The sequence below is a fragment of the Lycium barbarum genome, chromosome 5 (assembly GCF_019175385.1).
Source record: "Lycium barbarum isolate Lr01 chromosome 5, ASM1917538v2, whole genome shotgun sequence".
Lineage (NCBI taxonomy): Eukaryota > Viridiplantae > Streptophyta > Magnoliopsida > Solanales > Solanaceae > Lycium > Lycium barbarum.
This window is the reverse complement of record NC_083341.1, coordinates 141,321,791-141,338,892: the sequence shown is the minus strand read 5'-3', so window position 1 is coordinate 141,338,892 and position 17,102 is coordinate 141,321,791. Positions and strand designations below refer to the sequence as shown.

The following is a 17,102-nucleotide window of genomic DNA, read 5'->3' as shown; positions in this document are numbered from 1 at the left end:
AAGCTTGTCAACAAGATGCTTGAGACAAATTTGAGATTCGTGTATTTAAGTATCTGTTCTTAGTTGTTACTATGACAAAAGTGTAAGAAAAATACAGATACTGAAATGGGACAAAAAGAATTAGGAAGTGCTATATGCATTCCCACTTTAGATTCTATACAGGTTCTTTTAAGTTTCCTCACAAAAAGGATTGACTTGTTCTGGCATGTCACCAACTACCTAAGTACAATTAATAAATCTAATTGACTGTTATTTATCTCATAGATACATGCATCTGAAAATGAGATGTGAACTTATTTTTGCAAGTCAACTACCAACTTCTCATTCGAACAAAAATGAACTAGTGAAGAAGAAAAAAATAAATAGCAGACAAATAATTGAAGTTCTTTTGGTGATATCAAGTGATATATTTAATTTTTCAGCAAACAGTTTAGCAATTAGGTTGTGCAACCCTAATTTCCAAATTCGAAACCTTAATCTTTTTTGACATGTACTCTTTTTTTTTTCTTTTCTTTCAAAACAGTGTTTGCTTATGTGTTACCGTGCCTCAGCACAAACGTTACATTTTAGTTAGATTGATATGGTTGGAATTTAAATATGTAGTGTACTTGTTTATAGATAGAGCTAGATTGCAACTTAGATAGTGAATACCTTCATTACATGATTTATAACTTTGATCAAATGTTTGGCTTGATTATAAACATGGCCGGACCCGATTAAAATGGGTCATGACTCAATAATTCCAGAGAAGACATTCTTATCATGCTTAGAAGTGTTCTATTGAGCCTTTTCAATAAATAATGGTTAATTACTTTTAGAGCACCCAGTGCATGATACTTACAAAGAAATTTAATTAAGTAGATCGGCCGTAACACACCAGACATCCGCTTGTAGCACCCCTATTTAAAATATATCCAATTTCTATAAACTATTCAAAAGGCATTACGGGCCGATCGTAAGAAAAGCAAAGCTTCGTAGACTTGGTTAAGTCGCTTATAGCATGCAGTTTAACCAGTTTTGGGAAACTTCAAACTGAACCTCATGATGTTTATTCTTTTGTTTTTATGAAGTAAGAAGATTACATTAAAGGAAACAAGAAGATGCATCAAAAGTTACAAAAAAGAGAGAATGTGATTGCTCCCGTAAAACAAAACTATGCTAGTCTAACACAAGGGAGCTTACACATTCCAAAAAAAAATAGTCACAGCTTGTTACATGAGTCTGGTCTTGCCAACCAAAAAGATTAAGCAAACATTTTGCTTTAATGACATGAAATGGAGTTGAAATCTCATCAAAACATCTGGGATTTGTTTCATCCCAGATGCACCAAAAACATGAAGCAAGCACCATTTGCCAAATTTTTTGATGGACTTCCCAACTCTCCATGAACACCAACTTCCATAAGCTTCCTTGATACTGTCCGGCATGACCCAGGCTAGTCCGGGAGATGGAGAAAAACATGCTCCAGATATCTACTGTACAATGCAGGGAGAGGTGCCTAACACTCTCAAAATTCAACTGGCACATATAACATCTATTAACTGGCTGAATGCTCCTACAGCTGAGATTGTCCTGTGTGAGACAAGATTCATATAGTGTTATCCAACTAGGACAAATTACTTTGGTGGGAAGTTTAGTCCTCCAGATGAGTTTCCTAGGCTATTTGTCAATCCGGTTCTTATTGGAGCATAGTAGTGAGTAACCTCTCTTCACTGAGTAACCTCATGTTGTTTATTCTTCTTCTTTAGAGGATCTGAAGCTGCATTCCGCCAAGGCCTAACTTCATACCCGAAGGTCTGAATCTGAAAAGACATAGTTCAAATTCAGACCTTCAGTCTGAATTTAGGCTCCGGCGGAGCCTAAATACAACCTGACGGTCTAAAATTTTCAACTTCAGACACGTATGTTTGAAACTAAAGCAGCTAACTTTAAAAACTTTGTAAATTTCGACTATGCTTTAAAAAAGGGACCTAAATACGGCTTCGCCCGATCAGACTGGCCATGACCTGCAATTCAAATAATGAACTGGATGGGGTCCGGGTCAGCCCATTTAACAGGGACAGAAATGATCAAGAAAAAAAGTAGAAAACAGAAAACAAACTGCAAAATTCGCAGCTCTGAGTCAACTTGCCAAGTCTGTCCAAGTTCTTCTTCATCCTCACTCATTGATTCCTCATCTCTAGACTTGATGATGAGCTTGAATTCATGATTTCCCCAATCCTCAATTTGAGTTCTCTCAAACTCCCTAGCAGATCTCAATGCACTGCGGTTGCATTTGCGCACCTCAATCATCTTCAACAAAGGTAAGTTTTCAAGGTTGTGGGGAAATGTTTCCAGTAGACTCTTTCTGAAAATCACCAGCTGGAGGTTGGGAAAGGACATTTCAGAAAAGTTCCATTGTGGAATATTCATGCTGTAGAATTTCAAGAGCTTGAGTTTCTTGAACTCCTCATCTTTGACATCCCATTGCCTTCCCTTAAAAGCATAAGAATCCAACTTGAGCACCTCCAGATTTTCCAATCTTCCTATGGTTGAAATTTCAGTCCATGGTAATTGACATGATGACAACGTCAACTTCTTGAGGTTCCTAGGGAAGTTCACTTCAAGTCGCTTTGCACCACGTTTTAGAAAATAGACTTTGAGTGATTCAAGTTGATTTAAAGAGTGTAAACCTGGAAGCCTAATGCATCTCCGACCAACTTCTGGCTCATCAACCATGCACCTCAGCTTTACTAAACAGGGTACCTTTGACACGAACTTTTGGAACTCCTCACCTCCAGGTAAGTGTGCAAAGGAAAGCCATTGTAAGTTCTCTAAAGGGGGGGACGTCTCAAACTCTGGGACATCACACATAATGACAGCTGGTTTACCAGTCACTTCCAAATGTTTTAAGCTTACCATACCCCATATTGCATGTGACAGATTTAATCTGCGCGATCCCTTAAGTATCAATGTTTCTAAGTTCTTGAGCTTGGATAACCATGATGGATCTTCCTCAAAATTCCCCTTCAGGGCCAAGTATCTTAAATTAATCAAGAATTGAATATAGGACGCACTTCTTAATGTGACGCACACCAAATCCAACACTCTCAATGTCAATAACTCATGAGAAAGGATAGAGTTGCAATCAAACAATAAATTTCTCTTGTTAAGTCTATCATAAGGGAGTAAATGAGTGATCAAAGAATGAGAGCATGAGGAACCTGTTTCAGACCAATCGAGACGATGGATTTCATAGCCACTTCGGGGATGAGTGGAACTTGAATCATCTGACCTGGTAAGAGAACAACATACCAAAAGGAAGAAAATTGTAAGAACCATTAGAGTTAATAGTCTTAGGTGATAAAGTATGTGGTAGTTCCAATAAAATCTTACCCCTCTACATCCAATTGATGTATACAAGTATTGGAGCAAAACCCACGTAATAGATCATGCATGCGGATTGTTTTCACCTTGCCGGAGAAACTCCTTCGGACAACCATTACAAGGTTACTATCTATTAACTCCATCATGTAGTCTTTTGCTACATCCTCCGCGCTCTTTAACCCATTAGCTACAGCAAATTCTTCTGCAACCCAACGCTGTCTCAACTTACGGACCTTAACTCCATTTCCAAAATATTCTCCAAAGTAGAGAAAACATAGTTTCAACTGATCAGGTAAAAGATTGAAACTCAACTCAATTATGTCCATGTACTTTTGCTTATCGCCAGCACTAATACATGCCCGTCTTAAACTATAGGCAACTTCTTCCCAACGAACTTCGTCCTCGTCCAGTTTTGCAAGAACACCAGCTACCAAAATAATTGCAAGTGGAAGCCCTCTGCAACTCTGTGCTATTTGCTCTCCTATCCGCTCAAGTTCTGGAGGGAAACTTTCTCCTCCAAACACCTTCTTCTGCAATAAGCACCAACTTTCTTCATCTGTGAATAAACGAAGACGATGAGGAGCACTAAAAACTTCAGTATAAGAAGCAACTTTGTCTTGTCTAGTTGTCAAGATGATTCTGCTACTGTTTTTATCATCTGGAAAGCATCTCTTTAAGTCATCCCATGCTTCAATAGTCCACAAATCATCAATGACTATGAGGTACCTCTTTTTTAGCAAATGTTTTCGCAGCTTGTCTGCTAGTTCATCATCATTCCTTGTGATGTCATTGAGAGGAACCAAATTACCCAATAACTCAAGCAATGTCTTTCTCTTATTATATGCTTGAGAAATACTGCACCATGAACAAACATCAAAGCGACCGACAACATCATTATGATTATATAATCTCCTTGCTAAAGTTGTCTTACCTATTCCAGGCATTCCAACAAGGGAGACCACATCTAAATCTTTCCAGCCACAGATAAGTTTTTCGATCAGCACTTCCGTCGCATCCTCAAATCCAACAATTGCTTCTGAAGTTGTGGCCATACTGGACTCCGAAAAACTGTGCTTCTTCTTGGCACAATCAACAGGACGTAGTCTTGATAATGTCGCTGACTTCTTGCAGGTGGTGCTCGATATATTGATGTTAAATAAGGGTATAATACAGTTATAGAGTCAAATGTAACAGATGAAGTGAGCAAATTTGTAGAGAAGGCTCAATATTATGTGGGGAATCAAATGATTGAGATATCTCTGAATTGCTTTGAGCTATGGAAGTACATGTTAGAGAAAACAACTCTTTTATAGAAGTACTAGTTAAGAAACCCACGCTATGCACTGTCCTGGATCCAAATTTATTACTATTTTTAGTTGACATTAGTAGTGTGGATGACTTTGTTGATTAAAAAAGCTATAGCAGCTAGCTGCATGTAAATGATTCATCCTATCATAAACAAGAAAGTAAGAGTAACTTACTATAAACAATGTAGACTAAGTTGGTCAACAAAATGGTTTTGAGATGAGTTTGATTGTTGCATTAAAGTATTCTTTCTTAGTTAACCAAGTATGACAGAACTGTGTAAGAAATAGTTTTAAATAATCAAGTACTTATAGATTTGAAATAATATTGAGATTGGAATCTACAGTTTAATAAGTTTTTCTTGGTTTCCTATATAAATTATCATAGAACAGTCCAAGATCCGCTGGGTACGGCAGAATCAACTCCTACTAATTAAATTGGATAATCACTATGTAAATTAAAGTTCAAGTGTGTACATCAAAGATGAATATTTAGACAATCCAAGTTTAAGTTTTAATTTATATTACGTTCTGGCATGTCATCAACTACCAAGGCACGTTAAATACATCCAATTTTATAGAATTGTCCCGGAGGAAGGGACAAGCAATAACAACATAGCCACCGTAATCCCACAAATGGGTCTGAGAAGGGTAGGATGTACGCAGACCTTACCCGTACTTTATGAGGATGGTTGTCCCAGAGGAAGGGACAGGCAATAACAACATACCCACCATAATTCCACAAATAGGTCTGAAAATGGTAGGATGTACGCAAACCTTATCCGTACTTAATGAGGATAGAAAGGCTGTCCCAGAGGAAGGGACAATAATTAATTTTAATTGACTGTTATTTGTGTTCAAAAATGCATATCTTTGGAAATGAAATGTGCATTTGTTTTGTTACAACTATAAACTTTGAAGTCCCTTCTGAGAAATTTAAAAAGACAATTTTTGAAATAGAAAACAAAACGACTACCAACAAAAGTATTGAAGTTTTATAGTGCATTGGGAGAAGAGCTTTAATGAAATAGCTCACGTGGCCTTTTAGAGGGAAATGGAATCCGAATCGTTTTCAGAAACAAAACAAAATAATTTATTGTCTTAGGTGCCGTTTGGCCATAAAAATTATTCATTTTTTTCCGGAATCAGCGTTTGGCCATGAAAATTCCGATGAAGTTGTATTCCAGAATACCAAAAACTCAAAAAACTTATTTTTCAAAAAAAATAATCACTTTTTTCACTTTTTTACAACTACATTTCACCAAAAACTACAATTTCAAAAACTATGGCCAAACATAACTCCAAATCCAAAATTCCAAAAAAAAAAGTGAATTTTTTTTTGGTATCTATGGACAAACGGGGCCTTAAAACAATACTACAGTAATATTTTATTTTAAGTTTGTTACTCCTTCTTTCCACTTTTACTTATTCACAGTACTAAAAATAGATGTCCGTTTTAAAAAATCAAGAGATAATTTATCATTTAATAATACCTATTTTACCTTTGTTAATAAGTACTATAATTATTTGCAATCAATTTTCAAACATATAATAATTAGAGGTGGTATAGTAAAATTACTCGTGTGTTACTTTTCTTTTTTGTATGTCCCAAAAGAGCGTTTATTTCTATATTTAATAAGTTACAATTCAAACATCGTATATGACAAGTTTATGACCACAAAATTCAAATGACATTTTGGTACATTATACACATCTTTAATTTAGGACCAAAATATTCAAAATTCTCGGTTTCTAATCAAACTGGGACAATTTAAATTGGGATGAAGGGAGTAACAACTTAGTAACTAGTATTTCCTCCGGATAAAAAAGAGTGTCTACTTAGCCTTTATTTTTTGGTTCAAAAAGAGTGTTCACTTACTAAATCAATAAAAAATTAACCTTATTTTTTCAAATCTGTCCTTATTAAGTATTAAGTAACCAAATCTCAATACTTATTTAATTAGGGGTAGTTTAGTCAAATTACCTAATTTTGCCTTGAAATTTTTTCAAAGAGTGTGTAAATGGCTAAGTGGACACTCTTTTTGATCCGGAGAAAGTATTTGATTTCCGTACTCTTTTGTCGCCCTTTTAAAATTCCAACACATAGTATCAAGCTATTGTTGACACCACCAAAGGATGTGGTGCAGCAACTCTTGGGTTCGAGCCCTTAGTATGAAAAAATCAAGAGAAACAAAGTTATGACAAATTCTCACCAAAATTTCATGACAAATTATCATGCGAAATTCTCAAGATTGCATGATAATTTGCCATGCCAATTTCTCAAGATTGCATGATAATTTCCCATGCCAATTTCTCATCAAGGAAATATTATTATATTGAATTCCTCTTGCAATGTCTCTCCAAGGCTTCTAGAAATTTTTCTATAAATAGGCATGTGTTGTAGAAGAAAGGGGCATCCGACTTTTGTATCTAAATTCCATTCTAGTTCTAAGCTTCCTAGAGAGAAAAGAATTACTCTTGGTCTCTTTTCTCTAGTTTTTTTCTTAAACTATGTTTAGTCTTTTGGAATTTCTCTTTAGCTTTTCTTACTTCACAATGGAGTAATTTCTTTTTGTTGGGATAGTTGATGAAGCTTGATATAATGATAATTCTATCTCAGTTTCAATACATTCTTAGCTTGAAATCTTCTATTTATATTTCATAGTGTGCTGGAATATTGATCTTTTAATCATTATTATCACATCTATATATTTTATATCTAAGTTATTCTTATATTAATTTTGTAATTCTCACGGAGCAAAATCAATATATAATAACTGATGAATAGAATATTAGAGTGAGAGTAATTTTTAGTAAGATTATTATTTCAAGTATGTAATTTTGCTTGCCTCAGTTTTAATTCTCACGGAGGAACTGTTGTGGGCAAGATTATTGATTTTTAGTAAAAATATTCTCACGAAGTTTTTACTACCCTTGAGCACAATTCAGGCAAGATATTTCAGTTTAATTATCGCTAAGCTTAAGTCAATTAATTGACATAACCTCGCGGAGTGTTAATTAATTATTTATTTCTTAGTGTGAAAATATAATTGTATTATCAATAAGAAATTATTCTTTAGAAAATACGTGTAGAAACTGAGATTTTATTGTAATGATATATCAAGTGAATTCAACGATTCTCAACTCTTTTAAATTATAAATCCTTTGGAAGTTGTTAGCTTTAATTTAAGTAATTTATAATTCCAAACTCACCTTTCATCAATCTGATTCTCCCAAATAGTAGTCAAAATATTACAAGTCTGTAGCCTAGATTATCCAATCTCTGTGGGACGATGTCATAAACTATACTAGAATTTGACTGAGTACGAGCAGAAAATCCTATACACATTGGCCTCGTCAATTATGCTTTACATACTCAGTACATTGTTCGTAATGACGTCCTTTTGTTTGTGGACTCTGCGTCATGCCCGCAGGTGGACAGGGAGATAGACTTGATCCCTAGACTGCTTGCTCAGAGACTGCATAGAGGAGCTCCATTTAATTTGGAGTTGTAGCTGTTGTACTATTCCTTGGTGTATATACATATGGGCATGACGAGGTCCTGTCCCGTCTATATGGTGTTACATACTCTCTCTAGAGGCTCGTAGACAGTTGTGTATAGTTAGAAGTCTTTTAGCCCGGTCGGCTCATATTTTTGTATATTGTTTTGCTAGCCTCATCGGCTTGTGTATATGTATATGGGCATAGTTGTAGACGTTGATATAAAAGTGTTTTAGCCTTTGGAAATGGTATTATTGAGGCATATAGTTTGTTAATAGGTCATGTGGCTCACCTAGTTATGATTATAGAAGTATGATGAGAGGTGCCCGATGGGTTAGCTCCGGGTGCCCGTCAGGGCCCTCCGGTTGGGTCGTGACAGTAGTATACCCACAAACTCAAACATTTTGCAGGTACAAGAAACTGAGTTACTGATCGCTTGATAGTTATTGCATGCTCCTTAACATTTCCATAAGTGCCAACATTGTATGTACACAAATCTCCTTCATCATGAAAGTCCTTCACGGAAACAAGTAATGACCTTTCCCATTCATTTTGAAACATGTCAAATATAGTTGGGGTATATACATCCCTAGCATGAATTAATAAAGGAAGTTTAACCTTTAAAATAGGTATTCTTTGAGTCATATCAAAATTTGACTTATTCTCATTGGTGCGCTTATCATCAACTGATCTTTGAAAATGCTTAAAAAATTGAACGATATCCAAATCAGATTTCAAATATCCCCTTAAAGATCCATTAAAACTCTCACTTAATTGTGTACTTCGCATACCTGCTGAAAATGTATTTCTTCCATATGCCATCAACCGTTTCTCCCTCATAGCAAACGTAGTTTTCAACCAACTATTATCCCCAAGATCATATTTCTCAAGCATATCCTGCCACACACTTAAGAAATCGTCCTCATACTCATAATCATAAAGCAATCTGCTAAAATCTTTCGAAAATGATGAATTAACTCTAAAGATATGGTTAAGATGTTTAAACGCATTTGTTTTCCAAGTGCCACACACATAGACGATGATATGTATTTGGCATTACTGATGAGACAGCAACAACTATTGCGGGATCTTGATCTGTCATGAATGTTTGTGGTTTATCTGCAGATATAATGCTAAAGAATGCATCAAAAAGCCACTGAAACGATTCAGTTGATTCTTCGTACAAGAGAGCTGCACCAAATATAACTATTTCCCTATGATTATTCAAACCAACAAACAGTGCCAAGGGTCGATACTCTTTATTTGTCCTATATGTTGTATCAAAAGACACAACATCTCCATATATCTTAAAATCTCTTATCATCTTTGCATCAGCCCAGAATACATTAGTTATCAAATTATCATCATCTAAGTGTAGAGAAAATCGAAAAGCGGGATCTTCTACTGTTCTTTTCTCAAAATAATTCACCAAGCTACGAGCCACTCCATGTTTCAAATTTTCATGTCTTTTGTCCCTAAGATAATTCTTGTGATCTCTCTTCGTGTAACCTAGAAAAGATTGTCCTCCAGCTTGATGAGCAGCAAGTCAAATGAAGCTTTAGGACGTATTCTTGAATCATCTAATAAGTCAAGTTCTGTAACGACCCATTCCGTCGTTGATAAGTTGGTATTTTACCAACTTATCTCTTCTTTAATATTATATTTTTGCTATGTTTGTTTGAGAAATTAGTGCATTTAATATCATTTACATCTATTTTACAGGTTTTATATGATCTAGAAGTGATCGGAAGAAACCAAGTGAAAATAAAGTCAAAAAGAGGCCAAATTGGACAGATTTGCAAAACTGTCAAAACTGGACAGTTTTGCAAAAACGGGACAGATTCGCAAAAACGGGCAGAATTGCAAATCTGAAATATGGGGCATAAAAGAGAGGCTTAGGGCAAAAACATTATCATCTTTGGCATAACACATAAACTTGGAGGCTAAGGTTTCATCACCAACACCATTGGAGGAGAATATTGGAAACACTTTAATGAGATATTTCTTAATCCTTTCTTCAATTCCTTGCTTTGTATTGAATATTTATGTGTGTAGTATTTCATTTCAATACTTGAACCTTGTTTATGGAAGTATACATTGTTTAAGTTTGGATTGAATATCTTGTTTTGCTTATGTGTTGAATGATTTTATTCCTAATGAAGTGGGTTATTGTTTCTTTAATTAATCTCATTTTGAATGATTCTTAAGGGAGTAGCTAACCCTAAGACTTGCCCATTTATTTCGATTTAAACTTGGAAGAGGCAAACTCGGGATTGGGAAAGATTGATTAACAAGAATTTGGGGCGTTAACCCTCATCTAATGGAAATCGACCTAGGGATAGGCGACACCACTTGTAGCCGTATTCGGGTGTTCTTAATGCTCCTAATTGCTTTAGGGATATTCAATTAGGTAGTCTAGTTAGTCTTCGGAAGAAGCTAATTTAGAGTCATTATCCGAGGCTAAGTAATATAAACTCACCACTATTTGTAAATCATGAAGTACATTGGATCGTTACTTGAGCGTAGTTTCCCTTGTATCCATGCTTGTGGCCATTGATCATTTTACTTGCTTTCTAGGTTAGTTTACATTTTTGCATTAGTTATAATTTTCTCCAAAAACCAAAATATTATCCATCGTTTGGCTTTAGTGTAGTTGGTGAAAGTTCCTTACTTTCTTAATCGCCTAGCATATTGTTCCCTGTGGGATCGACCCCGACTCATAGTTGCGTAAATTATATTGCATACGACCGTGTACACTTTCTCTTTGAGGAGTGGATTCGGACGTTATCAGTCGTTACGGTGACTTTCAAAATATTCGTGACACCGACTCCCGACGACATGCTGGAGCCTTCTCTTGCAACTTGGGGACCGTCAACTTGATCGGGAAATCATATGAGTTACGAGTAAAGAATTAGATCGGGGCCCACGAGCCCAAATATGACTGGTTCAGCGTCATGCACGTCGCCCCAGCGGTGCCGCAGTAGCGGCTTGTATGCCGCAAAAGCGGCTGGTCAGAGAATTCCATTCGACCGCCCTAGCGTCACCTTTGACGCCGAAGCGATACTGCCGAAGTGGTGACGAGACCGCCCCAGCGGTCACAAGCAGTGAATCCACCTATTTAAGTGACATTTTGAGAATTAGCTTCATTTCTCAAAACCCTAGAGGGTCCAGTCGTTTTTAGAGTAATTTCTGAGCAAAAAATGGTACTTCCTTGGGAAAGATTATCCCCCTAACCTCTTCCATCCATTCTCCCAACATTGATTCTCATTAAGGATCCTTGTCTAGAATCACAAATGGGTAGCTCAAATCTCTTGAACTCTAAAATAATAAACCCTTGTCCTTCTTGATATAAAAGTCCTTGGAATATTTTCCTATGTTCATCATCCTAACATAATTCCCAACCTAATCCTCCACTTATCCTATTAAAAGACATATGTGTCTCTATTTTAGATCTTGGAAATGGGTTTCTTGAAATAAGCCTAAAATGGCAATTTGACCAAACTAGTAAATTGAATATGGTCATGAATGTCCTAATGAAGGTTGATTGATCAACTAGCATTGTGACAGTGAAGTTTTAGGTAGGATAAAAAATTCCATATCTACCTTAGCAATTTTGAAGTCCTTGGAAAGAACCCTAATGGTGAATTCTACTCTTGGGTCTCATGGTTGTCTCCAAGCTTTTCATATGGTTTACGCGGTGGTGATTAATTGAGGTTTCATTGGATGTTCGTGGCACTCGCTCAGCCCTGAGGTAGGTTACGACTTCCTTTCGGTAGACTCCGGTTAGTTTTCCGTATTGTTGTGGAGAAGAAACAGAGAATGCATGTATAGGAATTGGAGATATGGGATGGAATCTTAGGATGGTACTGTTATGTGTGACTTGTTTGTTCGGGCTTGTGGCCTGTAGAACCCTTAGGTATTAATGTAGCCTTGTTGATTATCGGTGGATTTATGTGACTTGGGAGCCGTGGACGGAATCTAATTATGCCTATCGGTGAGAATATTGTAGTGAATCTAAGCGCTAGCAGGGAATATAAAATGAATCACGGTAGTGAATGATATCCTAGTTAAATGGTGACGAGTGATGCGAGTGTAGGGCGAGATTCTTATCCTAAGTGAATATGCTGATTAGGAAATGGTAATACTGTACGATAAATTATTGACTTGATGCGTGTTGGGGCAAGCCATCCCGTTATGTGTTTGATTGTTTAATTGTGTTGGCTTGATTCCATGTGTAGTTGGTAGATGATGAATGTCACTTGTTGTCCTGATTTGGATAGGGTTGACATACCCGTTATGGGTATTTGTACTATGATACATTGTTGGCGTACCCCGTTGAGGTACTTGTGATATTGAGCTTGCTTGTAGATGATTTACATATGCATTGCACGCATTCTCTCATATTATCATGCATGGCCGATATCCGGTGATGATCCGGTATCGTTGATTGAGCGAAACTGATATTTGATAAACTCTTTTACTTGAGTGATTGTGAAAAAGGCCGATGTCCGAAGATCCATTCCGAAATCGCTGTTATATGAAACTGATACTTAATAAACTCTTTTACTTGAGTGATTGTGAGGAAGCCGATGTCCGAGGTTCAATTCTAGAATCGTTGATTTATGAAACTGATATTTGACAACTCTTTGAGTGATTGTGAGAAGGCCAATGTCCGATGGTTATATTCGGGCATCATTGTGCATAGCCATTTCCGATGTTATCCCGAATTCGATTGTAGTGCATTGGCTCTGTGAGTCCCCCAGAGTGGTGTCGGTGAGACTCCCCCTATGATCAATTAGCCAGGGTCCCGTCTGTCTGTTTGGCAAAGATCCGGGACGGGTGGCACTCAGACTTCGCGAGTCACACTGGGTTGTACTACCGAGACGTCGATATTTCCGTCCGGAGTACATGTGTACATCTCATTTGCATAGCATGGCATGGCATCACATTCATACCATTATTGCATTGCGTTGCATTATGACTTGAGGAAGATGTCGTGATGACTGTATTGTGATGATTGTGTTGTTGATTCTACTGTGTTGATTGTTCCAGGATTAGATACTCAGACTTATCATATGGGGTTTAGATGCTATACGTAGGTAATGATGAACAATTAGACTCGACTCTTGTGACTTATATTGCCGACTTATGCCTGTTAAACAAACCTAAAACTAGTAGTGTATCGTGTTAAGCGAGGTTGGACATGAAAGTGTCGTAACAATGAGTTCGTTCCTAAAACACGGACGAGCGATCTGGGAATGGTAAAGATGTTGTGAATCTGTATATGTGTTTAGCCAACTTATAATTTATGATAGATTAGTTGTGATGTACTGTCTGGGGATATATGACTTGATTTAGTGATTATCATCATTATTCGTGAATTCTTTACCAATATGTGTTACTAACCATTGTCGGCCTATGATGCCTACTCAGTACGTGTAGTTGTACTGATAATGCACTTGCTACACCCTTTTGGGGTGTAGATTGTGTTAGGTGATTGATCGAAGTATACGCGGAAGTTATGCGGTGCTTTTCTGGAAGGCCTCCTCCCATTTCATTTCGGGATTGGAGGTTGAGTCTTAGTATATGATTGCACTCTGAAATTTACTTAGTCGCTGTTGTATTAGCCTAGACCAGGTCATGGGAAATTGTATCGAGTCTGTAAAAACATATTGTCAAATTATGTAACATTCGAGTTTGTATTTATAAATGAAATTCCGCTGTTTTTCTTAATTTCCAAATGCTTTCGAAAAGAAAGGTATGTGATTGAAGCGTTGTATAAACGAGAGGGTTCGCCTACCAAGATGGGAAGGTGAGCCCAAAATGGGTCGTGACAAGTTCATATGCTTGAGCAACTTTTATCTTTCTTTGAGATGGTAACAGATGAGCTAAAGAAGAATCAACAAGAGGATGGTTGTGTTTCTCTTCAAATGAAGTGATGTGAAACATTCCACTCGATTGACGATTAATAGTAATATGAGCTAAGCACCCTGTCCTAGTTTCGTTTCTGTGCTTTTGAACCATCGGATCTTGTTTGTCCGTGCTTCTATAACCTTCTTTATAACATGTAAATTTTGTTGAAGTCAGATACCCGTGGACTCTATTTTTATTAGCATATTCTTTTTTAATACTAAAGCCAACTGAAGCTGCGTATTCATTATAACAGTCATATGCGTGCTCATCCGAGTCAAATTCCATCCCAAGTATTATTAGCACATTACATCCACCTTGAGACTCAGTTGATGCGATATCCATATACATTACAAAAACTATAAATAAGACAAATAATTTTTAGTCTTAAATTTCAGAAAAAATTATTTAAATTTTTCATCAGAAATGAATTTCAACACCTAACAAAGCTCTGTTACTAGCTATCATATCCATAAGTCTACCAACGATGGAGTTCACTAATCAAAACAGTCTTAACAAAGGCTCTGTTACTATCACATTCTAAAATTAATGAATTTCATTATTTTCATAAGATTAATATGAAAACTTTACGTGGAACAACTTGTGACCTTCATTCGATTTGCTATTTTTGTGCTTTAAGTATCTCAACTTCTCACTATTTCAAATATCCATTTTTTACTTAAAATTCTCCAACAACCTAATTGAGACATTTTTATCAAACACATTCTAGACATTTGTTCGTTTTGGTTGTTTCACCACGAGAATCACAAGAAACAAATGTATTTGATCTCGAAGTAGAAAAAATAGTGCAAGAGCGGAGAAGAACCTATTTTGGTATTGTCACTTAATCTCTGGAAAAACTTTTGCTCATCAACTGATCTTTCGTTTTCTTGCGATCGTTGGTTGTTGTTGTACCATCTAGATGATTTAATCTTTTGTTCTTGCTGTTTTTTGCTATGTTTTTCCATGATTTTCATGGTAAGAAAATATTTTTTCAACGAGAAAGATTTTCCAGCAATTTTTTCGGATGCTTCTATTTTGGTTAGCAAGATTTTAGGCTAAATTGATGCTGCCAGCAAAGGAAAGGATAAATCAGGGTATTAACCATGGTTTGAGAGGCTGCTTTAGTTAATTAAGTGCTGACCATTAGATTAAAAGGTGGACAGATGTCTCAATATTAACTGTGCACTGGACTCACTGGAGGGGATTAATACTGGAGATGGACCGCTTCCACTATTTATACTGAGCATGATATTAGTGTTAATTCAGCAGGATACAATAATTAGGATTAGCAAGATTAAACTACGTTAGAAATGGCATGCATATAAGTAGAAACATTATTTAATCATTTGTATTTCCAGAAATATAAAAACATTATCCGAATAAAGCTGCTCTTCAATATATATTATAATTGAGTTCAATCTCAATTATCTACTTATATTTAAGTAGAAGAAACATGAAGTAACCACTATTCAATTATTTTCACTTTTTTGTGTTTCAAGGAAATTTTCCCATTTCATATTACAAAGAAAGAAAGTCTATATTCCCTTCCCAAACCCAACACATCAATATGGAAATGACAATATGGAGATCTTCACCAAATATGCAAGTCACACACTCACACTATAGCAAGATTAAAAATCTCATAACTGATAAATCAAAACCTGTTAGGCTTCACTCCAAGATAGATAAAAACACACACGTAAATTCTTACATTACAATAAGTTCTCGATATTCCATAACATCTCCACATATTATGTTCCGTAAAAACAAAATACTTCAACTAAGAATTACTGCTTATAAGCCTAGAATTGAGAATTATATAACCACAACAATATACGTAACAATGTTATATGAGGAGAAGTAATCTTATAAAAAGGACAAAAATCACAACTTCTCGACCAGAACGCAAAAATACAACATAACTTTTTAATTTATGAAGTAATGTAATTTGTTGAAAAAATCTCTCACGATAATATACTTTTTATAGGAAATAAAAACATAATCAGGAATAGAACTCTAAAAAAATGGAAAAAGATGAAGAAGAAAATGATTACTTGAACTTAAATTGTTGATGATTTTCATAACCGATGAAAAGGTAAACCAAAAGTCTAACAGGTGAAAAGACTTACATTGAAATCATATTAAATGTACTTTCAAACAACAGTTGAAAATTGAAAAGGAAGAATATTTAAGCAATGAAAGATAAAAAAAAAATATTCAAATGAATGGAAAATGAAGTCCAACCGGCTGTCTTTCCACTTAACTATGGCCAGTTGGCCACACATACAGCTCCCACGTTCTTATTTTACTTTTAAAAAGAATTATTTTGATTTGTATTAAACTTTTCATTTATTATGTTTACAGATTGTATAATAACATATTTCACTCAAATGTTCTTGAAATAATGCTTGATTTAAAGGCAATATAATGGGTGAGTAATTCCGTTGGTCACAATTATGGAGAGTGAATGTGGAGCATTAAAATAGACTAATGAAATTCTTATTCACCACCCTTTATGCAATTTAATTTTCACACATTTAATTAGGTCGTGATTCAATGCAGAGTGGAAAATTCTTACCACTGCTGAACGTGTAATCAACTTTCAGTTAATTAAAATATTATTATTTAATATTTAATTAGTTGTTTTATTACATTTTGATTTACTGAAGGGGCAAAATCGTAATCCAACTTTAGAGATAGGACTTCCCACTTTTAGTATAATATATATATATATATATATATATATATATATATATATGATATGATTCTACACCCACAACCCTGTGATGTATAACCGTAACTAAGTATATTAAAATGTAATTAATAAAAAAATAAATTACAATTATATAAGAAATTTTTATGTATTTATTTTTAAGATATTTGATAAAGGAGATAAACTTTTTTGTTAATATCTTTATTCACGCAGTGGATTAAAACATAGAATAAAAATTTATTGAACATGTACTTTCAAAACGTATAAACAAGAAACAAACACAAATTACTCAGTAAGATATACCT

The 17,102-nt window shown here is 35.4% G+C and overlaps 1 protein-coding gene across 1 annotated transcript; it reads right to left on the bottom strand.

The window, feature by feature from the left end:
- Positions 1 to 1,709: 1,709 nt before the first annotated feature.
- Positions 1,710 to 4,418, bottom strand: LOC132639935 (putative late blight resistance protein homolog R1B-12). Its single transcript, XM_060356316.1, has 3 exons — positions 3,376 to 4,418; positions 2,098 to 3,274; positions 1,710 to 1,802 (listed from the first exon to the last, which is right to left on the bottom strand). The coding sequence occupies exons 1-3, from the start codon at positions 4,416 to 4,418 to the stop codon at positions 1,710 to 1,712; spliced, it is 2,313 nt and encodes a 770-aa protein (XP_060212299.1).
- Positions 4,419 to 17,102: the final 12,684 nt, after the last annotated feature.

Coding starts and splice junctions, on each gene's coding strand:
- LOC132639935 (XM_060356316.1), bottom strand. CDS start 4,418: ATGGCCACAACTTCAGAAGCAATTGTTGGATTTGAGGATGCGACGGAA. Junction 3,275..3,375: donor CATCAATTGGATGTAGAGGG/GTAAGATTTTAT, acceptor TTCTCTTACCAG/GTCAGATGATTCAAGTTCCA. Junction 1,803..2,097: donor AGCTGCGAATTTTGCAGTTT/GTTTTCTGTTTT, acceptor ATGTCTTTTCAG/ATTCAGACCTTCGGGTATGA.